Source organism: Ailuropoda melanoleuca, chromosome 11 (genome assembly GCF_002007445.2).
Source record: "Ailuropoda melanoleuca isolate Jingjing chromosome 11, ASM200744v2, whole genome shotgun sequence".
Taxonomy (NCBI): Eukaryota; Metazoa; Chordata; class Mammalia; order Carnivora; family Ursidae; genus Ailuropoda; species Ailuropoda melanoleuca.
In genome coordinates this window covers 8,857,319-8,882,247 of record NC_048228.1, presented here as the reverse complement: position 1 = coordinate 8,882,247, position 24,929 = coordinate 8,857,319, and the positions used below count along the sequence as shown (strand labels likewise).

Genomic DNA, 24,929 nt, shown 5'->3' with positions numbered 1-24,929 from the left:
TGGCTCCATGTGGCCAGTGGGACCTCTAGGGGCAGCACGGGTCCAGGGGCAGCAGAGAGCGGCCTCTGGCGCCACCATGTGGCAGTCGCAGGAACACCACCGACAGGGCCTCACTGGCTGGAACAAGAGAACTCCAGCTACTTTTCCCAGAGATCCAAGTTTCTGAGCTGGAAAGTCCCCCCAAGGCCTTCTAATGACAACTTCACATTTCACCGACGGGAGACTGGAGCCCAGGATGGGGTGAGAACACGCCCCACAGATGCAAAGCTAACAGTACCCCTGGTGTCTGATGCCCAGCCCAGACATTTTCCACCCCACCCCCTGGCCCCGCTTGTGGCCCTAGATGATGAGAAGCACAAGAGGCATGGTCTTGGCCCTCACGAAGCCACGGCCCGGGGAGGGAGGCCAGCACTGATCAAACCAAGACAGACACAAATGTTCATATCCATGTTTGCGAAGGACACTGTGTGATAAGAGATCGCAATGCAGACATGACCTGTGACAAGCCATAGGAGGCCTCTTGAGGAAGTGATGTCTGGACAGAGAGCTCAAGGCTGAGGAGCTGACTGAGGGAACAGGATGGAAGGGTGTCCCAGACAGAGTGAACCGCATACACAAAGGCCTGGTAAGAGGGAGAAGCACCGAACGTCCATAGAACCGAAAGAGAGCAGACCATGAAAGGAGGCAAGAAAGGAGGGAGGCTGGCGTAGCGTCTGAGGCTGGAGGAAGGAGGACAACATGGCACAGGGCCATGTGCAGGATCACGCCCTGGAACCTGCCTGCGGGAAGATGGAGCAGATGTCCTTTTCCCCAGTCCTCCCACTAAGAACAGCTTAACAGCCGTGGGCGTGTGACTGAACAAAGACGACTCTGAACAGGGGAGAGGAGAAGGCCTTGGAACATAAGGAACGGTGCAGTGGTGAGTCCCCTGGGTTTTCTCTTTGTTCATCTATCCCAGACGTGGAGCCAAATAAGCCAGCAGCCCAGAAATGCCAAATGGTGCAGCCTTAAAAAAAGAAGTCCCTCCAAAAATCTGTTCTCTTCTGCCAAAGAATCATGTCATTATCATTAGAATAATGAGAAGATACTAAAGTGTTTTTTTAGCAGGGTGTGTGTGTGAGAGAGAGAGAGACAGGGAGAGAGACAGAGAGAATCAGATTTGGTTTTGCAAGGGTGGCCCCGCCTGTCTGCCATGGGCAAGGAATGACAGGAGGAAATGGGGGTGGGGAATGGGAAAGAGAATTAGGGGGACAAATGCTATGGGACTGGGAGATGCGCTGTCTGTGGGGGTGTGAGAGAAGGAAAGGAAGGAAGGACGGTGGGGGAGAAGGTAGTAAGGATGGGGCTTTGGAAAAGGACCAGGTTAGAAGTGGTAGTGTCATGGGCTCGATGTTGGCACTTTTCTCCCCAGCGGGCGTGGCTTCCTCTGATTCCATCTTGCCTCCTCCCTAGCCTGTGTGGCTATGGCACCGCCATGGGGCCATGGTCCAAAGCCCACCCACTCCCCATGCCTCCCTTCCAAAAGGTGCCCTCAATACCACCCACACAGCATCTGTGCCCCTTACTTCCTTTCTGGCCATGAGCCTCCTTATATTGTCAGAAAATTAGAAGCCCAGAGAGGGTAAGGAATTTGCCTGAGCTCACACAGCAAGTTGAAAAAGAAACCCAAGTTCTCAACAACTCTAACTCCCAATGCCTCAATAGTGAGTTGGGGAAACCGGCCCTAATCCTCTGGGGAACTCCCAGGACAGAGACTCGAGGTTTGCTTCTTGTTTACGAGGCATCAGAGAACTTCTGCCCCGAGCCTCAAACCAACCCAAAACCTCGTCCAGGCAGGCCTGTGCCTCCGGCCACCAGGGTCTCTCTGAGCTCGGGACACAAAGTACAAGGAAGGGGCCTCTGCAGTAGGTGTGCCTACAGGATCTCGAAAGGAGAGAGAGGTCTGTCCAACAGGAAGCAGGAAGTGGGAGGTCGGAGGTCATCTGGACATCTGGGGCAGTGGCGGGGGAGAGGTGCAACTGGGCCCAGATCTCGCTGCTGGGCTGAGGGTGGGGATACTTACCCCGGAACTGGACGACCATCCCTGGTGCACAGGTGGAGTGGGGCTCACAGCGGGCACAGGAGTTGATGGCTGAGGTGACACAGAACATACCAGGCCGACACTCACAGACGCGGGAGGCGTTCCCTGCGCACGGCACCTTCTCCACAAGTTCGTCTAAGGGACACAAACAAGGGTCATGGGGGACAGAGGGAGGATGGGGGAAGGGACCTAGAGAACCCTCAGAGCCAGTTTGGCCCCTGATAGAAGATGCCGCTGTGGCCTCCCATCGGGCAGGGAGCTGGCATGCTCAGCCCTTCTTTCCAGAGTGTTCCTGCAATGGGGGCAAAAAGCCAGGCGGGGCTAATGAGGCAGCCTCCACTTCCCCGCCCAGGTCCCTGGATGTCATTACAATTGTATTAAAAAGAAACTAATTCCCCCATTTTAAAATGGGCCAAAAAAAGACCTGGAGGGACCCTTAAATGCACATTGCTACATGAAAGAAGCCAGTCTGAAAGGGCTATGTGCTGTGTGATTCCAACTCTATGACATTCTGGAAAAGACAAAACTATAGAGACACTAGAAAGATCAGTGGTTGCCAGGGGTTTGGGAGGAGGGTCCTAAACCTAATATTCATGATTGTATTGCTTGTAACGGCCAAAAAGTAGAAATGCCCAAGTGTCCATCAAATGATGAATGGATACACAAAATGTGGTATATCCATACAATGAAATACTACTCAGCCATAAAAAGGAATGACCTGTGTTACAACACAGATGAACCTTTCACTGCAAAGTAAAAGAAACCAGTCATTAAAGGCCATATATTAATGGCTTTGACATGTCCAAAGTAGGCAAATCCCCAGAGACAGAATGTAGAGCAGCAACCGTAAGGGAGTGGAACGGGAAGAGAATCGGAAGGATAGGGGTTTCTTTTGGGGAAGGTGGAAATTCTCTGAGGTCAGATAGTGGTGGTGGGTGCACATCGTGAATACAATAAAACCACTGTATTGCACACTTTAAAATGCTGAATTTTAGGGGGGGCCAGCTGGCTGAGTCGGTAGAGCTCGCCACTCTTGATCTCAGGGTCGTGAATTCAAGCCCCACTTTGGGCGAAGAGCTTACTTGCAAGAACAAATAATTAATTAAAGTTTTAAAAAATAAATAAAATGGTGGGGCGCCTGGGTGGCGCAGTCATTAAGCATCTGCCTTCGGCTCAGGGCGTGATCCTGGCGTAATGGGATCGAGCCCCACATCAGGCTCCTCCGCTATGAGCCTGCTTCTTCCTCTCCCACTCCCCCTGCTTGTGTTCCCTCTCTCGCTGGCTGTCTCTATCTCTGTCGAATAAAGAAATAAAATAAAATATTTAAATAAATAAATAAATAAATAAAATGGCAAATTTCATTTCAAGAGAAAAAAAAAAAATCCCTGGTATAAGTAATCGGCAAATGCAAACATCCGTGGAAAGCAACACAGGGCACCCTTGGTCAACCAGAAATGGTGAAGGCTTCCTGAAACATGGAAGGCAGGTGGGATTGCATGGAAGAAGGGGACCAAAGCCTGCAGCCCAAAATATACCCAAGAGGGTTATTCTGGGAGAGGCTCTGGGTGGGGTAATCCAGTTTCCCAGCAGGTGCAGGGCAGGGGCAGGCCCCGGGGAAGTGGGAGCCCCCAGCTGGGTCAGTCTCCCAACACTTCTCACCCACTTAGGCCACAGATCCAGAAGCCAAGCATCTCCCCCAGGAGATTCTTGGGTGAGGTGAGCGTGACAGTGCCCCGGGGGCTGGTCCTACGTGGGAGGAAGGGACCCAGCAGACCCAGAAGATCAGCCACTAAAGAACACACTCCGCCACCCCAGTGATCAGATACAATGTGCAGAAGGGTCACCAAGCACGAGAGAAAACCAGCACCAAGAGAAAAGATCTCCACTCTCAAAACAGAACTAACTCTCGAAAAAGCAGATAAAAGAAAACAAAACAAAACACAGAACAAGCCGTTAGAATCAGTACAATTACTATTCTCAGGAATCTGCAGCTATAAAACGGAATCCCCTGGAGCTCAAGGAAGGAAAGAAAGGAAATTGAAACCATAAAAAGGAATCCTCTGGAGCACAATGCTGTATTCACCAATTTGTTTCATGTGGGCTCACAGAAAGACTACATTTCCCAGCCTCCCTTGCAGTTGGGTTTGGGTCATGTGACAGGATTCTACCCAATGAGATCTGAGCAAAAATGATGGGCGCTTCTCCCAGGCCTGGCCCCTAAAACCATCCCAGGAGGCTGTCTCGTCTCTCTCTTGCTTGCTGTAGTGGCCCCGGAGTAGCCCCTAACTCTCGCCTGCACCCCAGGAGCCCTACTGAGGAGAGAAGAAAATCCTGAGAATTCTAGAAAATCGAAGAGAGAGCGACTGAGGGCAAACTGTTGACATCCCTGGAAAATTCAAGATAAAAACCCTCAGAGTAGCAGCCCAAACGTAGTATCACAGGCCTGGGCAAAGGTGGGAAAGGCTGCCGGACTTGCTAACTTTCAGGAAGGCAGGCCCAGTGGAAATGAGCAGAGGTCCCACTCCTCTTTTCAGGCAGCAGGAGCTCTGGTAATGCCTCTGGCGGAAGGGAAGGCAGACCCCTGCCCCAGCAAGGATGACGGCGCCCAGCCCTGGCTGCACCCTGCCTCCCACCCAGGCCCTCCGGCTCCTAAAATCAGTTTCAAAAGTAACACTCAGGATTCCTCAAAAAATTAAACAGGATGACCACATGATCTAACAATTCCACTGCTGAGTACATACCCCAAAAGAGCTGAAAGCAGGGACCTGAACAGGTAGTTGTCGATCCGTGTATACAGCAGCACTACTCACAGCAGCCGAAAGGAAGAAGCGTCACAAGTCTTCATCAACATGAGCGGATAAACAAAATGTGGTCGAGCCATCCAAGGGTGTACTAGCCTGACACCTGCTACCATGTCTTGAAGAGACATGGCCTTATTTCCCGCATCTTCAAGATGCTCAGGGAAATAAGGCAGTCACGAAAGATAAATATTTTAGGACTCTACTAGTATGAACTTCCTAGAGTAGTCAAATTCACAGAGAGTAGAATGGTAATTGCCAAAGGCTGGGGGCACCGTGCTAGGGAGCTAGCGTTCAATGGGGACAGAGTCATAGCTGGGGCAAACGAACAAGTTCTGGAGCTGGAAAATGGTGAGAGTGTTGCAAAAAAATGGGAATGCACCTGATACCATGGAACAGTACGCTTAAAATGGTTACAGTGATCGGGCACTTGGGTGGCTCAGTCGGTTAAGCGTCTGCCTTTGGCTTAGGTCATGATGCCGGGATCCTGGGATTGAGTCCAATGTTGGACTCCCTGCTCCACGAGGAGCCTGCTTCTCCCTCTGCCTCTCTCTCTCGTGAATAAATAAAATCTTTTTTAAAAATGGTTACAATGATCAATTTTATGTTATGTACATTTTACTACAGTATTATTGAAAAGTAACACTCTGCCCCCAGCTGAAGCTCTGAGCAGAAAAGACAAACCAGAGCCCAGTGAGGTGGGGCGAGTGTAAAGGAGAAGCCACACTGTAGCAGGGCAGAAAGAAGGCAGAAACAGCTGCAGCCCCGGCTAAGCTTAAGCAAAAAAAGAGAAGACAACCCTTTACATAGCAGTAAAGGAGGAAGGGAGGGAGAAGGGAAGACAGAAAAAGAAAAAGATCTAAAAGAGATAGAATACATTTTAGAAAGATAAAGAACCCAGTCTGAAACAAAAGCAATCCCAAGAGTGCTTCACACTATAAAAGAAGTTAATAAGAATATAAACTCAGCAGGACGCTTGGGTGGCTCAGTTGGTTAGGCATGTCTGCCTTCAGCTCAGGTCATGATCCCAGTGTCCTAGGATCAAGTCCCACATTGGGCTCCTTGCTCTTGCTTCTCCCTCTGTCTGCCGCTCCCCCTGCTCGTGTGCTCTCTCTCTCTCTGACAAATAAATAAATTAAATCTCTTTAAAAATATATATATATAAATTCAGAAAAGGAAAAGCTCAAAGAAAAGAGGACCTTTAAAAAAGGATGGGATAAAAAGGAAGACGAGGGGGGCGCCTGGGTGGCACAGCGGTTGGGCGTCTGCCTTCGGCTCAGGGCGTGATCCAGGTGTTATGGGATCGAGCCCCACATCGGGCTCTCTCTCACTATGAGCCTGCTTCTTCCTCTCCCACTCCCCCTGCTTGTGTTCCCTCTCTCGCTGGCTGTCTCTCTCTGTCAAATGAATGGATGGATAAAATCTTTAAAAAAAAAAAAAAAAAAAGGAAGACGAGGGAGCTAAAGAAAACAAACTGACAATAAATCCAATAAATACGTTACCAGCGTCCTGGGAGCCCTGGTGACACCTGGGAGGCAAGCAGCAGAAGAGATCAGAAAGAAGACCGAGTTCATGACATGAAGAAAGCATTGAGAAAATATCAGCGAATGCAAGGTAAAATGATGACGATACTAATGCAATTAAAGAAGACAGGGAGAGGAGCGCCGGGTGGCTCAGTCAGTTAAATGTCCGCCTTCAGCTCAGGTCATGACCTCGGGGTCCTGGGATGGAGCCCTGCATCACCATCATCACCATCATCACCATCATCATCATCATTGGGCTCCCTGCTCAGCGGGGAGCCTGTTTCTCCTTCTCCCTCTGCCAGATAGCAGACCCCTCCACAGCAATAGTCACCACAAGACAATGCACCAATGCCTACAAAGTTCTAGAGAAAATAGGTCCTAGGAATAATCATATACCTGTCCAAGTTGTCATTCGAGTATAAAGGCAAGAAACAGTCTCAAACACAAAAGAATCCCTTGAGGGATCTGCAAAGATGAGTCCTTCCTGAAAAATCCATAGGTCAGTGAAATCTAACCAACCAAGTGATAAATCAAAATGAAAAATTCAGGAACAGAGAAGCCATGGTCAATGTACTCGTAGTGCACAACGAATAAGTTTAAATAACAAAGTAAAGCTAACAGGCCAAGGGACTCAGGATTATGGAAAAGAATAGAAACACCATAGGCAATAACAAAGTAAAAAAAAAATGTAAGTAAGTAATAAAAGTCAGGAAGAGGACAAAGAGGCAGCAAGCTAATTACTTCATTTTTCATTACAGGAAGCCAATCTACTCTACCCCATCCAAAAACTGAAACAAGCAGAACATGATTTTACCACAAGAGATAGTTTTTCCTTTAATGATTTCCAACTGCTTCTTGATTTTCATAACCTCTTCTTAATTTTAGAGGATTTTATTTTTAGAAACTGCACTCTTGTGATTGTTTTATTTTCACTTTAGTTTCTTCTTCCTCTGATACATTTGAATAAAATTAAATGTAATCACTTGAACGTCATAAACAGTATGATCTCATCCTCTTAAAAATCCCTTTTCTCAGGGCACCTGGGTGGCTTAGTCAGTTGAGCGGCTGCCTTCAGTGCCGGTCATGATCTCAGGTCCTAGGATCAAGACCCTCCTTGGGCTCCCTGCTCAGCAGGGAGTCCGCTTCTCCCTCTCCCTCTGCCCCTCCCTCCCTCTCCTGTGTGTGTGTGTGTGTGTGTGTGTGTGTGTGTGTGTGTGCGCTCTCTTTCTCTTTCAAATAAAATCTTTTTTTATTTTTTTATTTTTTTTTAAAAGATTTTATTTATTTATGTGACAGAGAGACAGCGAGAAAGTGAACACAGCAGGGGAGAAGGAGAGGAAGAAGCAGGCTCTCAGCCGAGGAGCCCGATGTGGGACTCGATCCTGGAATGCCGGGATCACGCCCTGGGCCGAAGGCAGACGCTTAACGACTGCGCTACCCAGGCGCCCCCAAATAAAATCTTTTTTTAAAAAATCCCTTTTCTGTATGTGTGTATAGTCTGGCTGGCTGTGAACCTTCCCATTCTTCTTCCCTCTATATAGAGATACAGAGAAGTGTCAGACATCCAACGAGGGAGAAGGGGAGAGCTGGCTTTCTTCCTCACAATTCTGTATTGCTTGAATGTTTTATAATGAATGTGTATAACTTTCATTTAATACAATGCAGTCATTTTAAAACCTTTTTTAAACATTTTAAAGCATTTAAAACATTTTAATATTTTTAGAAACTTAAAGATACACCAGAGAAATGCTAACGTAGACAAAGAAGAATGGCAATATCAAACAAAAATGGAATTAAGGCAAATACAGTGTAAGGAGCAAAGAGGTATATTTCATGCTGATGAAAGGTCCAACCCACCAAGAAAACACAGTATTCGTGAACACTGTACCTAATAACATAGCTTTGACATATAGAGAGCAAAAATAAATAGAACACAATGAAAATCTGATGAAAAACAAGCACAGGGGAGATGGATTTTACACATCTACCTCAGACGTCAACCTTTGGGAAGGTGACAAAAATAAATAAGACTGCAAAAAATAAGTGCATACTATTTTGGGGGACTTGGCTGGCTCAGTCAATAAAGCATGTGACTCTTGATCTTGGGGTCGTGAGTTCGAGCCCCACCTTGGGTGTGGAGATTCCTTAAATAAACTTAAAAAATTATTTTAAAAGAACACATATTATTTAAATGACACAATTAACAAGCTTGATCTAATAGGTAGATAGAGAATTTTGTACCCAACAAACAGAGCACACGTTGTTTTTTTTTTTCCAAACACACTAAACATGCTTTAAAAATATGAACATGTATTAGGGCACAAGAAATGTCAACAAATTTCCCAACCCCACCCCACAAAAAACCCACACAAAACAAAACGAACACCAGAGAGCACACAAACCACACTCACTAACCATAATAAGAGATTAACAATGAAAGTGCTATGGGAAGCCTCCTGGAAGCACTTGTGGTCTTAGGTAAAGAACACAGCTCCTGGTGTCAGACAGACAGCTCAACCCCCCGATCTGCCACTCACCAGGCTTTTGTAACTTTGGAAAGGCCCTTAACCTCCCCAAGCCTGGGTTTAATCACTGTAAAGCAAGGATAAAAAAAAAGAATCTGCACCCCCGCCCCCCAGTCTGGCTGGCTTTCTGTCTGCAGAGCATGTGACTCTTCATCTCAGGGTCATGGGTTTGAGCCCCAAGTTGGGCACAGAGATTACTTTTTAAAAAAGGGGAAAATATACTCGCCTAGGGGTTTTGCGAAGATTAAACTCAATAAATGTGAGTCCCTCCCTTGAAGAAACATGTTAACAAAGTCTCTCTAAAAACAGATGCAAAATATCATGGCTGATACCAATTCACAAATCCCACTAAGGCACCAGGGGGCCAACTCAGAGTCCAGGCACCAAATCCTGATGCTCTCCACCTTCTCTGCCTACCCCCCAGAGCCCCCCCTCCCCGGGAAGCTGCCCCTAGAGGGGAGAACAAGGTCCTTACCTCCAGCACAGGTCACACAGGCCTTGCAGCGGCCGTCCCCGTCCAGGTAGTAGTCGGGCTCGCACTGCTTCCCACAGTCCGATGGCCCTCGTGCGCACGGCTGCTGCGAGGTCAGCCCTGGGGAAGAAAACAGAGAAGCTCCAGGCCAGGCCGCCTTGGCGAAGACCTCACCTCCCCAGACTTTACCTCTCATCCCTGAAGCCCTTCGCAGCTCCACCCCAAAGCCCCCCAAACACGGCAGTCCAGCTCTCAGGTTCTACACGTTGGCATTGCCGGGGAGAGGGCAGGCCTTGCCTAAGGTCAGCGGGCAGGCGGGAGAAGCCGCACAGGTTGCGTGGAAGACCTGGGCCTGGGGGTTCCAACTGCTGGCTGGGGCAAGAGCCAGTGAGTCATGGGCACCACGAAGTTAACAGGATCCCCCTGTTCGGGTTGTAGAGTGAGGTGAAGGCATTGTGAAAATAAACAGGTGTGCTTAGCACACAGCAAGCGCTGGAGGAGCACCGGCTGCTGTCATTCCGGGAGGGAGTCCTGCCTGTTTCACTGCAGGAACTGGGGAGCCGTAAGTCCTAGACCCCGAAGAGCCAGAGCCAGCCTGACTGAGACGCACGCACACCAGCCAGCAGTCCCTGACTCGTGCTCTACAAGGATGGGAGATGCATGGCGGCTGATACCGACTCCGTGGGGCAAAGGGATAGAACACCTTCGCCTGCCCGCCCAACTCTGCGTGCAGCGACCACACCAGCCAGCATGCTTACCACCCGCAGCTAGAGTCCGGGATGGGCACGTGACCCAGATAAGCCAATCAGAATACCTCATCCTTGGATGGGCACATGACGGAGATAGGCCAATCAGAATACCTCAGGCTTCCGGATTGGCACGTGACCCCGATAAGCCAATCAGAGTACATCTTCTTCAACACTATGATTGGTTCAGAGACACATGACCCATGCCAGTCAATGAGCCCCATCTCTGAGAGTTTCACAAAAGCTACCGATTAAGACCGCCTCTCTTTATTGTTGGATTCCTGGTGCAAAGGGCAGTTTAAGCCCAGAGCTGCCGGATCGTGGCAGGTGCAGCATGGCCACGGCCTGCCAGAGAAGGAGGTGATACAGACGCGAGTAGAGTCCAGGACAGAGAGAAGTGGACTCCTGAGGACATCCAAACCGAATTTAGACACCACCGTCTTCTGTTATTGAGCCAGTTTTTCCTCTGCCCTACCTTTGTTTGGACATAAGTAAGTTAGGCTAAACCATGGGCCCCTAACGTTCCTTGTGTCACCTAGTCATTCTGGGGAAATGTGGGACACCGCTGGGAATCATGTTTCTAAGTGCATAGAATAAAACACATGGGATTACCAAGGAACCTAGCTATGTGAGAGCACGGTTATCAGAGCATTAAAATAATTTAAGCGATAGCAATATATGTGATTCTTTGCAAACTCATTAAATAAAATCTAATGAATATCATAGTTTCAATGTACCGATGAGCATAAATATTATTTCGTGATATCTGTGGCAACTGTGATATCATCGCAAGATATCATGAGAATATCTGATTTCCGTTGTTGAAAAAGCCACAGACACTACAATATCATTACCGTGCTTTGTTGTCTTAATTCATGATGGAAAGAATTCATACAGGGCATTTTAAATTAGAGGCTGATGAAAAGGAGTGAACTCATTCAGGTTTAGGCCCTCCTGAAATCTACCCATGGACACTTGGGAGTCCCTAGACCCCAAGGTAATCGCCTGCTCTAGAAAAATGTGTAAGAACCTCTCAGAAATACTAGCTTGATGGCTGGCATCCTCTAGCTCAGAAAATTTCAGTACCTCCCCAAGTGGTCTTTCAGAGAGGTAAATGTGACCCCATCACCCCTTGCCTAAAACTTTCAAAGGCATCTCATGGCTCCCAGGATAGAGCCCTAGGTCCTTACCGTGGTTAAGGTGGTTCTGCCCACCGACAGCCCCCTTACTGTCTAATCTCAAGCCACACCGGAATCTCCATGTCCCCCAAAGGGGCCATGCTCCCTTCTGCCCCCAGGGCGTTTGCACAAGCTGGCCCTTTGCCAGGAACGCGCCTCTCCCCTTTCCCCTGGAAAACTCTTGCTCAGCCTTCACATCCTTGTCAAGGTGTCACTATGTCAGCAACTCGGTCAGATCCCTGCTCTAAACCATCAGAGATCCATGTACCTCGCCCTCCGATACCGAACTCTGCTGTAATCTATTTAATCCAGTGTCATCACACTTAGTTGTGGGATGAATTGTCTTAGTATCTGAATTCCTCCCATGACTGTCAGCTCCTCAAGGTTGAATTTTTTCCTTTCTGCGCACCAGTGATTCCCCTCTCACAGGGCTTGACACTGGTATCTGATCAATTCGGGCTCTGACCGCCTCATCAATATGGACCCAGCCTCGCAATTCCAGGCCTCCCTCTGGCTCCGAGCCCTGCTCCGGCGTTTCTGTACATGGCTCACTTCATGGGCTCCATGCAGCAGCCACCACTGGGTACCTTAATCTTTTCTCTGGCACTCCTCCTATGTCCTGGAATGTCGTGATGGGTTGAATTATGTCCCCCAAAAAAGACACGCTGAAACCCTAACCCCAATATCTCAGAATGTGATCTTATTTGAAGACAGGGTCCTTACAGAGGTCATTAAATTAAAATGCAGTCATTGGGCTGGACCCTAATCCACAATGACCTGCGTCCTTATAAAAAGGGGGAAATTTGGATACAAGGCACAGGACGTGCACACGGGAACACAGCCAGGTAAAGACCAGAGTCATGCTGCCACCAGTCGAGGAGCTATGAGAAGCTGGGAAACAGGCAAGAACCTTCCCCAGAGCCTTCAGAGGGCACGTGGCCGTGCCAGCACATTGATCTTAGACTTCTAGGCTCCAGAACTGTGAGACAACCCATTTCTGTTGTGTCCACTGCTTGGTTTGTGGCACTTTGTTGATGGCAGCCCTAGGGAACGAATACAAATGTTCTTCGCCCAGGCCGAGGTGTCCATCCATCTCCATTTCTACCCACTGGGAACCCTCTGTATCCAACCAGGTCACACTGAAGTGCCATCCCCTAGTGGGATTTTCCTGATCTTCTGACCCCATCCAGTTCCCCTCTCTGGATCCCTTTAAAATCACCTGTCAGCACCAGAGGCATTTGGGGTGAAGTCTAGAAACCCCCCTGCTGTAGGAAATCTAGTCAAGGACTCAAGTGACTCATTTGGTGGTGGGATTATATTTTCACTCAACTCATTTATTGACCACCACCTTTGTGCCAGGCTCTGACTTCGAGATTAGAGAAGGTGAGGTCCCCGCTCCCGTGGAGATGTCCTCGAGCCTGGGGGAAGAGAAGCAAGCAGGTACAGAAGGAAATTAGCAAGTTGGTTTCCAGTGTGCCCACAAACTTTGAAGAAAATAAAGCAGGAGCCAAGAGAGAAGGCAGAGGGAGAGGGAGGAGAGCTCCAGAGAGGGGGATCAGGGAGGCCTCCCCGAGTCTGCAAGGACTGAAGAGGGCAGCTATACAGAGGGCTGTGGGAAGAGCACTCCAGGCAGAGGGAACAGCCCGTGCAAAGGCCCCGAGGGCAGAACGAGCATGGCTCATGCCAGGAACAGAAAGGCCCCGGGGGCTGGAAGCAGCCAGAGCCAAAGAATTATGAGCGTTGATTCATTCCTATTTTCTTCTTTTCCCATTTTCCACACAGATCTTCTGCCCTAAATCACTTTCAAAATCAGAAACAAAAATGGTTGAGAAAGGCTCCGGGGCTGCAGAGATGGTACTAGAAGGGGTCCCTCTGCCCCTGATCTGTCTCCAGCCATACACCCTCGGTCTCAGGGCGCTTTGCTGACTCCAGATGTTCTCAAAGGTTGTGCGAACATTCCCACGCCGCCCCTCACCTCTGGCTCAGGGTCCTGCAACCCGGCCCCAGCTGCTTTGGCCAAAGAAACTCCCACACTGAGAACTGCTCCGGACTTAGTTGGGCCGCCAGCCCCTCCAGCCTGCCCTCCCCTGCTCCCCCTGCACACCCTAGGCTCGGGCTTCTGCCAAAAGGAACCCTGCCAATTCTCCAGCGGTCCACCCTGCTCCCCCCCGGGGCCTTTGCACATTCTTTGCATCTGTCCAGAGCACACGCCCTCCCCACCTTGGCCTGGCCAACCCCTGTGCATCCCCAGGACTCCTTTAGATGTCATCTCCTCAAGGAAGACCCTTCCAGTCAGGTCAGGTGCCCTAAGAGTGTGTTCCCATGGCCGCCAGCAGCACTACCCCAAACTCTAACAGCCTGAGGCAGCAGACGCATTTTGGAAGGGCTTCCCAGCCCACAGCCTGCCCTTCTTGGAGAACTGCCCCCTACCCTGCCGCTACCCCCTGCAGTGGTCCGGGGGGGTTGGGGGGGAACCAGAGCAGAGATGGACATCTGGGCTTATCTGCACCATCAGATGCTTTCTTCTTGGGCTCTGGAATTGGGGCTGAAAGATGTTTGCCATGTGTCCCTCTTGGTGACGGAGGGAGAACAGACTGGGAAGGGAACTGTGGCCCCCCAAGCTTGGCCAAGGGCTGGAGGGCCAAGGATGCCTCCTCCTTCTCCTCCTTCCTGCTCACAGCCCTTGGAGAATCCCTCAGTTCCTGGGACAAGATGGGATACACTCACCAGGCCCCAAGCAAGCCATGCTGTCTGCCAACATGGGGCCTGGCTTCACATTGTCCCCCCACACACACAGCGAGGCAGCCTCACACCTCTGCAGGCTCCCCTCCTCTCACTCTGGGGAGCGGGTCCGGGCACTAAAGGCGGGGGGGTGATCCAGGAAGTGAGGGGCTTGTAGCCCCCACACGGGCTCTTCGCTGACATGCTCTGCCTTGGGCGTCAGCACCAGGTGAGGGGGAAGAGCTCAGGTTTCTGAGTTAGCCAGTGGGGGCTCCAGTGTGGCCCCCACCAGCTACTTACTAGCACGTGACCATGGGAAAATCTCTGAACCTTGCCGTGTCCAAGTTTCCTCTCTGGGTTTCCTATTGGGGTTCAGTGAGCTAATGTAGGTGAAGGGCTAGCATTGCAGCTGGCATAGAGCATGCTCCATGGGCCATAATTGTTGTCCTTGTTATGAAGCCGTGAGTGAGCTCCCCGACACTGAGGGTATGTAAACAGAGGGCCGGGGAGCAGTTGTCAAGGATGCTACGAAGGGCACTACAGGCTGGGTAAGAAGAGAGATTCAGTGACATCTAAACTTCTCAATCTCAAAGGTCTCCCAGTTTCCTTCCTCCAGCAACCCACCCCCGACCAACACTGCCACACAGCTGAGCTGAGCGCTGATTGCAGAGGGCGGGCAAAATGTCAGAAATTTCCCCCAGAGACCGAGGAAGGGGTTTTTGTGGGTTTTTCTTTTTTCCTCTTGCTTGCCGGAAGCACAGGGTCAATAAAACTCCAGCAAAATGCCCCGCCCACCACATGGGCAAGAGGTCCTCAGCCACCCCCAGTCACAGGGCCACGGAGAGCGAATGTGGGGGACAGCAAACCTCTCTTCCCAAGTCACAGCGTCATAGTGGGGGGGGGCGCAGCCATCACTCTGTCTCCACCCACTTCACCCTGTGGGGACCGTGCCAGGCGGGGGTGAAGGGAGCTGCAGGGCGTGGGAAGCAAGTGTCTGTCTTTCTTCCTGCAGCTGGAATCACGAGTCCTGTGGAAAGTCACAGAGCCCTGTGGCCCCCCCACCCCCACCCCTGAGCCCTGACTGCGGTTGTCCAGGGGAGAAGCAGTGTGCAAGCTGCCACACAGCCCTGGGCTGGTGAGGGAAGGCTTCCTGGAGGAAGGGGTGCCAGTACTGCGGGAGGTGCCAGCAGTGGTGAGGGAGGGCATCCCAGGGCAGGCAGACATGTCAAAGGCCCAGATACTTGAAAGCACAGAAGAAAGCCCAAGGGGAAAAGGCTGGGAAAGGTAGCCAGTGACCTCATGATAAAATGGAGCCATGAAGAGTTGTTGGAAGGATGGGCGCCAGAGCACACCAAAGGGGGATGGGAGGAGTGGGAGGATGGAGGTTTTTTTTTTTTCCTCACCCCCAGTGTGGCTTTATTTGGAGATAGGGTCTTTAGAGATAATTAAGGATAAATGAGATCTTAAGGGTGGAGCCCTGATCCAACAGGACCGGTGGCTTTATAAGGGAAAAAGAAAAATGTGTCTTTTTTCTTTCTCTTTCTCTTTCTCTCTCTCTCCTTCTCCCCCACCCTTCTCTCTCCTTCAGGGGGGGCTCTCTGCAAGCCAAGAAGAGGAGGCTTCTCACCAGAAACCAAACCCTGCTGGAAACTTGATCTTGGACTTTCTAGCCTCCAGAATGGTCTGGAAACAAATGTCTGTCGTGGAGGTGCCCCCCACCCCCGCACACCACCCCCACTCCCCGACTGTGGTGGGTGATGTGAAATGACAGCCCCACACCAGCAGCCTGAGCTAGGTGGGGGGATGGGATGGGGGATGCGTGGCAGAAGGAATGGGGAGGGGTGAAGGATATAGGAGGGGAGGGAGTGGGCAGGTAAGAGAGTGGGGGAAGGAAGGGGGAGTGGGTGGGGGGCGAGCCAGTGAGGCACAGGAGTCCCAGGCACTAAAGAAAGCACAGGCCCCTACCTGACAGGTACTTCAAAACCTACACGAAACCATAAAATAAAGGTTAGAAAATCCAATAAAGTTCTACTTTTTTCCCTACCATGACAACTTTGAACCATTTTTGGAAATACAAAATATCAAATTCTTTCCCAAAATGTTTTTCTGGGTCCTCGGGGTGGGGGGGCCTGAGCTTAGTCTCGGTCTGCCCTCGCGATGGATCAGAAAGGTTGCAGGTCTAGCGACAGACCGGGGTTCCCACCCAGCTCCTGCCACTTACCCTTGGAGACTTTGCGTGTCATAGTCTGGTGTCACCCTCCAGACAGCAATGCTGGCAGGCTGAGAGGATGGGTAGGTGGGCCCCCTACCTATCCTAAAGGTCACCCCCCACTTCCAGTGGCCTCCTGTCCTCCAAGCAGGAGGCAGTCCTCCCGCCCTCCGCTGCGGGAACTAGCGTCTCCCCCGCTCCCGTCTCTGCGCCGGAGCTCAGAGACCGCGGTTCAGCTCTATCTCGTGCCCCACCCGGCACAGGCCACTGCATGTGCCTTGGGAATTCTGATAACAACCAGGAGGATGCCAGTGCCTCACCACCCCGTTCTGGCTGCTCGCCTTTTCGGGCCTGAGAAGCACCGGCCAAGTGAGGGTGGGCAGGCTGATAATCTACTCGGAGCCAATCATGGTGCTGGGGCTGCGTGAGTCTTCCAGGAACGGGCTCTGAGCAGGGAGCCTGGTTCCAGAGAGATCAATGGTTCAGGTGGCCCAGAGATAAATGCACGTTCTGGGCTGGAAAAGATGAGGACCACAAAGGGCTTCCAGACTCAGAAATGAGGGACAGTCAAAGGGTGTCGAGAGCCCAGGCTACGGAGTCACAGAACCCTGGGCTCCAGCCCTGGCCGGCTCCACCATTTCCCAGCTCTGTGACCTCGGGCCAGATACCTAACCTTACAGCACCCCGCCAGCCTCACCTACAAAATGGGGTTAATAAAGGATACTGATAAGTTCATGCAATGCATCTGAAGGTCTCAGACCAGTGTGAGTACAGTTAGTGTTCATAAGGGGCCAGCCAGTAACTAAAAACAAAACCTTCAGAAATCTGTAGCCAACATGATGATGACAGTGTGGGCTTCCGTCTTGCCCACTCACCAATCACCCCGGAGTTTTATAACTTGAGGACAAAAATCCCCTCCTGTCCCTCCCCAGCACCCCCACTCACCCACGGGGCAGCGGTAACAGCACCTCCCAGCAGTCTCGTCGTAGGAGTGGTTGGGGCCTTCCTTGCAGGTGTCCCTCCGAACTCCATCCTGAAGGGCGGGATAAATTGGTGAGACCAGGCTGATCCCAGACACGCATCCCTCCTGCCCCTCGGGTCCCAGGAGGCCCGATCTCTACTCGCTATCAGCACCAGGCCTGAGATTGAGCCTCAGGTTTTAGAAGAGAATCAGGACAGAAACACCTGATTTCACACCTGCCTCAAACCCGCTCCCCCTGGGGAGGTGATGGCTCTCCAGCCTTCCATCACTCAGTCCAAAACCTGGGCTCTGCCCTCTCTCCTCTCATGCTCACAGCCAACCCATCAGCAAACTCTCTCGGCCTCTTTGACCAATGTCCCCCCCGCCTCCTCCACCTGTTCCCCTCTCCCCGGACTGATTAATTCAGTTGCCTCCTACCTGGCCCCTGGCATGGACCCAGCAATACCAATTTCTAGTAAATTTGTTTTTTGCGGTCTAATACGCTCTACAGACGTTGCACACCCACTGAATTTTTCCAGTGTGACCATGTCTTGCAGCCAGCACCCAGATCAAGACACAGGACATTGCCGGCACCCAGCACCCTCCCTCGCGCCCCTTCCCACGCACTACACGCAAAGGCACCTGCTAACCCAACTTCTCCACCATAGATTTGTCTTGTCAGCTTTTGAGCTTTACCTAGGTAAAACCATCGCTGCTCTCGTGCAACTGGCCTCTTTAGCTCAGGATTATATTGTGAGACTCACCCACATTGTGGCAAATGGCAGCCATTCATTCAAGTTCGTTGCTGTGTAGTGTTGCATTGCGTGAATATGGACAATTGATTTATCTCTTCTACTCTTGATGGACCTTAGGGTTGTTTCCACTTCTGATCATTATGAGTAATGCCACTGGGAACAGCCCTATACATATATTTTGGTGCACAAATAGACACGTTTCTATTGGACTCCACCCAGGGGTAGAATGATGGGTCATAAAGTATGTATATACTCAGCCTTGATAGAATCTCCGTAGTTTTCTAAGCTGTACTGATCCTTCCCTGTAGTGTGTAAGTGTTGCAGTTGCTCCCCATCCCTGTCAACATTTGGTAGTGTCGGTTTTAAAAATTTTAGCCATGCTGCTGTGTGTGCAGTGTTATTTCATTGTATCCTTTTGTTTGCACTTCTCTGGGGAGTAATGATGCTGGGTATCTTTTCACATGTGTGTTAGCCACTTGGATATTGTCTTTTATAAGATGCTCCTTCAAGTCTTTCGTCTATTTTTTTAAAAATTGGATTGTCTGACTTTCTTATTGATCTGTGGGAACTCTTTATATGTTCTGGATAAAACCCTTTGGTGAATAAATGTGCTGCAAATATCTTCTCCCCTTCTATGGCTGGCCTTTTTACTTTCTTAAGGGAGCCCTTTTTTTTTTTTTAAGATTTTATTTATTTTATTTGAGAGAGAGAGTGAGAGAAAGAGCATGCTAGTGGGGGGAGGGGCAGAGGGAGAGGAAGAAGGAGAGAATCCAAGGCAGACTCCGCACAGACCATGGAGCCTGACATCAGGCTTGATCCCGAGACCCTGAGAATCATGACCTGAGCCAAAACCAAGAGTCAGGTGCTCAAGCAACTGAGCCACCCCAGGCACCCCTCTTAAAGGAAACTTTTTTTTTAATTAATTTTTTTAAAGATTATTTATTTATTTGAGAAAGAGAGAGAGAGAGCAAATGAGGGAGGGAGCACGAGCAAGGGGGAGGGGCAGAGGGAGAGGGAGAAGCAGACACCCCACTGAGCAAGGAGCCAATACGGACTCGATCCAGGGACCCTGGGGTCATGACCCTAACGTGAGGCAGGTGCTGAACCAACTGAGCCACCCAGGTGCCCAGGGAGTCTTTTGATGAACAGAAGGCCTTAGTTTTAATGAGGGACAATTTATTCATCTTTTCTTTCATGGTCAATGTCCTTTATAAGAAATATTTGCCGGCCTGATGTCATTCAGATGCTCTCCCTCATTATCTGCTAGATGATATCCCTTAATCTTCCATAGTCAGGTTTCATTTCGGTGCATGGTGTAAAGTAGGGGCCAACACTCACTTTTTTCAGGAATACACATTTTTTTTAAAGATTTTATTTATTTATTTGACAGAGAGACAGCCAGCGAGAGAGGGAACACAGGCAGGGGAGTGGGAAAGGAAGAAGCAGGCTCCCAGTGGAGGAGCCCGATGTGGGGCTCGATCCCAGAACGCTGGGATCACGCCCTGAGCCAAAGGCAGACGCTTAACGACTGTGCCACCCAGGAGCCCCAGGAATACACATTTTTAACAAGTTCCCCTGTATGTTTCCAGGGCTTTTTGAAAGTTAAGTCCCTTTGTCAGAAGGGGGGCTTAAGAGAGGAAAATCTCTGCTGACATCCTAGGGGAGGAACATTGTCCTTTGCCCTAGAATGAAAGGGGAGCATGGGACACCTGGGTGCTTCAGTCAGTTAAGCGCCTGCCTTCAGCTCAGGTCATGATCTCAGGGTCCTGGGACCAAGTCCCACATCGGGCTCCCTGCTCGGCGGGGAGTCGGCTTCTCCCTCTCCCTCTGCCCCTCCTTCCTGTTCGTGCTCTCTCTCTCAAATAAATAAATAAAATCTAAAAAGAAAGAGAAAGAAAGAAAGTTAAAGAAAGAAAGAGGAACATGAAGCAGGTTTCTAGGCTCCAGGAAGGCAGACAGGAGGGGAGGGGAGAGGGAAGGAGGGAGCTGTGTCCCATCTCTCTATGTGCGGCCTCCTAGGGGGTGCCTGGCAGAGGCCAGGTGGCCACTTTTGGGATGAATGAGATGAACGGGCTTTCTTGGTTTGGGGAGAAAACAGAAACCATCTCCCCGCCTCCCCCACAGGGGAGAGACTTGGCTGGTCTAAGGGGCTTCTCTCCTCTCCTCTCCAGCCAAGGGAACAGTGAACATCAATAAACGAATACTTCTGTTATAGTCAGAGAGCAGAAGGATGCCAGTGTAGCTGGAAGGTGGATATGTAGAGCCTTGATTACATTATTCTTTTTTTTCTTTTTTTGCACGTCTGAAATGTTACCATATAAATGGGAAATAAACATAACCTGACATTTGTACACCACCAGTCCCGTGGCACATGCGTGCCTCCTTTCTCATTTAACCCAGAGCCCCAGGCTTGAGGACAGTCTTTTCACCCACCCACACCCAGCCTCCTCCCTCCAGCAGGATCTCATTCTTCTCACGTAAACCAGGGAGCTCCTGGGAGCCTCTCTAGGAACAGAGACCTGCTTGACCCACGGCATTTCACAAGTGAGCTTGGACACCTACAGGTCGAGTGGGGTGGGGTTGCAAAGGTTCAGGCCTGCCAAGAGCGGGGAAAATTCTGGGTCCCTGGCCTGGGTTTTCCCCTTCTGGCTGCCCACTCATCTCATTGATAATTATGGACTCTGAGGGGGCTGTCGGTCCAGGCCCTGCTCTCTTTCCAGGGTCAGGGGAGCAACTGAGGGGAGCCTGAATTCTTACCCTTCACTTCCTGCGACCACATCCTGAGTCAGTGGGGTGGGGAGTGCAGAGAAGAATGGGGAACCCATGGTATTGCGTATCACTCCCCCCACCCCAGTCACACATCTCTTCCTTTATGTCACTGCCAGCCTTCTGAGGCCAGATCACCAGCCCATGTTACAGATGAGGAAACTGAGGCTCAGAGAGGTTCAGTTACCCACCCGAGGTCACACAGCAACTAAGTGCCGACAGGATATTTGAGCGTCACTGTGTCCCCCAGTTCTCTTCCCCTATCTGGGCCACAGGCTGGCCACCTGTAAAATAAAAAGTCTATTGTGCTGAGAAGGACACCATGTCACATCTGTGGTCTTTCTACTAAAAGTCCATAATCTGAATCAAATCATGAGGACACATCGAATAAACCCAAATTGAGGACTTTCTACAAAAGACATGGCCTGGACTCTGCATGAAAGAGAGAAGAGCTGCGGAATGTTCCAGAATAGGGAGACTAATGAGACATAGTGGCTGAATGCAATGTCTGGATTGGATTCTGAATCTGAGTGGGTCTGTAGAGAATATTGACATAGCTGGTGAATACGGACTTTATATTTGATTCTGTATTCTTTATGTATACATAAAGGGAGAGAGAAAAATAAAGCAACTGTACAAAACCACACGGGTGAATAATGGGTGCTCAAGAAAGACGGCGACAATTTTCGCAATAAACCTTGTAAATCCACGGATGCCACGAGGGGGCGCTGTCTTCTCGCGGTCCCCAGGGACGCTGGGACGTCAGCCAGGATGCCCTGGGAGAAGAGTGGGGGCCTGGCTACGGTGTGGGGCTTGTGGGGAAGGGGCAGAGGCCGAGTCCGGGTGGGGACACAGCTCAGCTCCATCCCCCAGCATCCACTGCAGATGCCCCCAGGCCGCCGTGGCTGGCCTTCTCTGGCAGAGACAGTGGGGAATTTTTTTGCCTATGATGTCATACATGGCTTTACAAGCACCCAGAAAATGGGGCCAGTGCAGTGCACACGTGTTGCAGAAGTAACAGCAGCAGTTGTTGAACCCAACAGCCCTGTGGGACCCTACTGTGAGACCCTACTACCCCCGAAACTGGTCTCAGAGAGAAGGACCTGGTGGCAGGGCGGGATCTGAGTCGAGGTCAGCTGACTCCCAACCACTCTGACCGCTCCACAAGGGTGTTGAGCACCTACTGTGTGTCAGAGAGCTGACCTGGCCCTGGAATACCCTCTAGGAGCTGCTGCTCCAGCGGGGGAGACAACCGTACTTTCCCATAAACTAGAGGGGGGGGGCATCTGGAGCCCTGAGCGTCACCTGTGCAACTCTGTGATCCCCAGAAGCTGGCCCAGTCCCACGCCCCAGGCCCAGCCCTCACCTCTGGCCCTGCTCTTTGCTCTCCCTCTGCCATCTCCCCCTTGGCCCCCAGGTCCCCTGTTGCCCTGCACCACTACCCATTCACACAGGCCTTCCCCTTCAGCACAAAGGCAGCCCCAAGAAGACTGACCCCGTGGATACTGAGGCACCGCCAATCCCCGCTGGCCATGGGCCCAGACCCTGGATGGCCCATCAGTTCCTGCTGCCCCTGGGGAACTGGCCCTGACCTGGAAGAGAAGGGGCATCAAAGAGGGGAGAGTGGGAGGGGGAAGCCCGGGGACTGGAAGGGGGGCTTTTGGGTGGGGTTCCCCAGCAGGTTCGAGGCAGAGCGAGGTGTCCACAGGGTAATGAGCTGTGTAGCCAGACCCCTGGGGCCTGACCTTGGTGGCATCAAGATAAAAAGAGAGCAGCCTGAAGCCTTTCCATTTCTAAACCCGCCTGTTTTCAGGCTGGTTTGGTTTTCCCTACAAAACCTGGTAAATTTCACTTTCAAAAAGCCCCACCTGGTTTCAGCGGCTTAGAGAACAGGAGCTGGGCCGCACCTGCAGGAACCAAGCCGCTAGAGGTGGGGGGTGGGGGGCTGGAGGAGTCAGATCAAATGCAAAGTAGCCAAAGGGACCAGAGGCAGGCAAATCTGGGGGGATGGCACCCCACCCCTATCCAGGGGATCCCTGCCTCTATTTCTCAAGGTGAGGTGCCTGGGCCAGGAGCACTGGCCCCACTTGGCAGCTTGCTAAAGATGCAGAATCCCAGGTCCCACCCTACACCTACTATCTATCCCATCTCACAGATGGGGAAACTGAGGCATGGGAAAGTTAAGAAACTTTGCCTAAAATCACACAGCTGAACAGTGTTAGTGCCAGGATCTGGCCCGAACCGTCCTGTGTGGGCTCTGATCCACCACGTTCTGTGTCACTAGTCCTGACTGCTTAACCCCCAGCACTACCCTCAAATTCACCAGCACTTCCTCATCGCCCCCACCCCCAGTCTGGACTTGCCAGCAGCCCTCCAAAGCCCTCCTCCCAAAAACCTTAAGCCCTGTGCCCCACTCACAGCGCAGACGCCGGAGGGATCTTTTCAAGACACAGACCTGGTCTCCTCCCTCCACCCCTGCTGAAGGGTTCCAATGGAACTATGAATAAAACCCAGAGTGCCAACAGTGGCCCAGGAGACCCAGCTGGCCTGTGCATCCTCTGGCCCCCTCTCCCACCTGCTTCCCATCCCCACTTCCACCCCTACCCTCCCTCCCTCCCTCCATGTGGGACGTGCTGCTCCCCGACCACCCCATTCCCCTTGTCCTGCACACCCCCCCACTCATCCTTCCTGCCGCTCCCTCAGAGACCCCCCCTTTTCACCCCCCAACCCAGTCCAGGTCAAGTGTGAGCAGACGAAAATCAAGGTGTGGGCTGGGCTGCATCCTTGCCAGAGGCTATGGGGGAGAATCCATTTCCTCGCCATGAAAACTGAGGTCCCGTCTCTTTGCTGCCCATCAGTGAAGGTCATCTTCTGGAAACTGCTGTGTCCCCTGGATGGCATTGCTTGGCGCACCGCCCCCCTCCTCCTTCTGCAGAGGCCACACTGGTGGGGCCAATCCTTCTGTCACATCCTTCTGTCACATCTCCCTCTTCTTCCACATTGCCTCTCCCTGACCCAGCCAGGGAAATTCCTGCTTTAAGGGACTCCAGTGAGAACAGTGACCCCACCTGAATAATCCAGGCTGATCTCCCCCCTCGAGGTCTATATCCTTAATCACAGGTACAAAGTGCCCTTCTCTGTGTAAGGTGACGTAGTCACAGATTCCAGGGATTAGGACGTGGCCGTTTTAAGGGACTGGTATTCTGCTGACGACAGCCCTGCTCCTTAGCAACCCCTCGGTTACTCTGCCAGAAGGCTGGGTGTTGTCATCTCCTGGTCCTGGGGGATCCTGAGCCCCGCTCTCCACCCACCGGGCGCACTGGAGCTCCAGGCCAAGAGACCACCTGAAATAGAAGCCATGCTCCTCCCCAACCTTAAACACACCCACAGGCACACAGTCCATCCATGGCCCCGCGTTTGGAGATAAAACCCAAAGACATTAGACCCAGAAACAGCCCCCCCCCCCAGAGAAGGGAGTCTGGCACCCCTGCCAGAAGCCAATGCCAGCAATAGCTGAGACCTTCCCTGGGATGGAGTTCACAAGAACTGTAGCCATGCTCCCTGCAAATCTCCCCTGTGGGATGGAAGAAGACCAGAAGGGCTCTGGGGTGGGCAGAATAGTGCCCCTCCGAAGAGGTGCCCGTCCTAATCCCCAGAGCCATTGATGATTCCCTTATTTGGCAAAGGGGAACTGAGGTTGCTAACGAGTGACCTTGAGACGGGGAGATGACCCTGGATTATCCAAGTGAGCAGTCGGAAGAGTCCTCGAGAGGGCGGATGAGTCCGTGTCAGAGAAAGCTGGGGACGGTGACAGGGCCAGAGAGGGGCTATGCAGCTGGCGTGAAGAAGGGGGAAGGAGCCTGGGCCACGGAATGCTGTGCCTCCAGCAGCTGGAAAGGCAAGGCAATGCATTTTCCCCCTCAAGCCTCCAGAGAGTTCCACCGACCTGCCCACACCTCGATTCCAGCCCAGGGCCATTTTGGATTTAGGAACTACAGATCGGAAAGATAATCCTCTGTGTTGTTCTGAGCCACTAAATGGGTGGTAAAGAAGCTCCACGAGGGAACTAAACCAGGTCCCCAACCCAGAAGGCAAAGAATAAAGCCATGTCCTCTTCCCTGAGCACTCCCTGAAGGCCCGGGGCGGGGAGGGGACCAGGCGCTGGGCTCGGCACTGAGGGCCCCACGAAAGCCAG

At 51.4% G+C, this 24,929-nt stretch overlaps 1 protein-coding gene across 7 annotated transcripts in view; it reads right to left on the bottom strand.

Moving 5' to 3' along the window:
- TNFRSF8 (TNF receptor superfamily member 8) overlaps positions 1-24,929 on the bottom strand; it is a 65,073-nt gene that overhangs the window by 34,305 nt on the left and 5,839 nt on the right. For 6 of the 7 annotated variants that reach the window (XR_004628744.1, XM_034671393.1, XM_034671391.1 and 3 more), the window contains exons 2-4: positions 17,198-17,285; positions 9,402-9,518; positions 2,063-2,215 (exon numbers count right to left, since the gene is read on the bottom strand). Coding sequence is in view for 6 of the 7 variants with exons in the window: in XM_034671393.1 (XP_034527284.1) it covers positions 2,063-2,215; positions 9,402-9,518; positions 17,198-17,285 (358 nt within the window). In the remaining variant the exon portion in view is untranslated. Of the gene's footprint in view, positions 1-2,062; positions 2,216-9,401; positions 9,519-16,264; positions 16,483-17,197; positions 17,286-24,929 lie in introns of those variants that run through there. The other variant, XM_034671394.1, reaches the window with a different exon arrangement.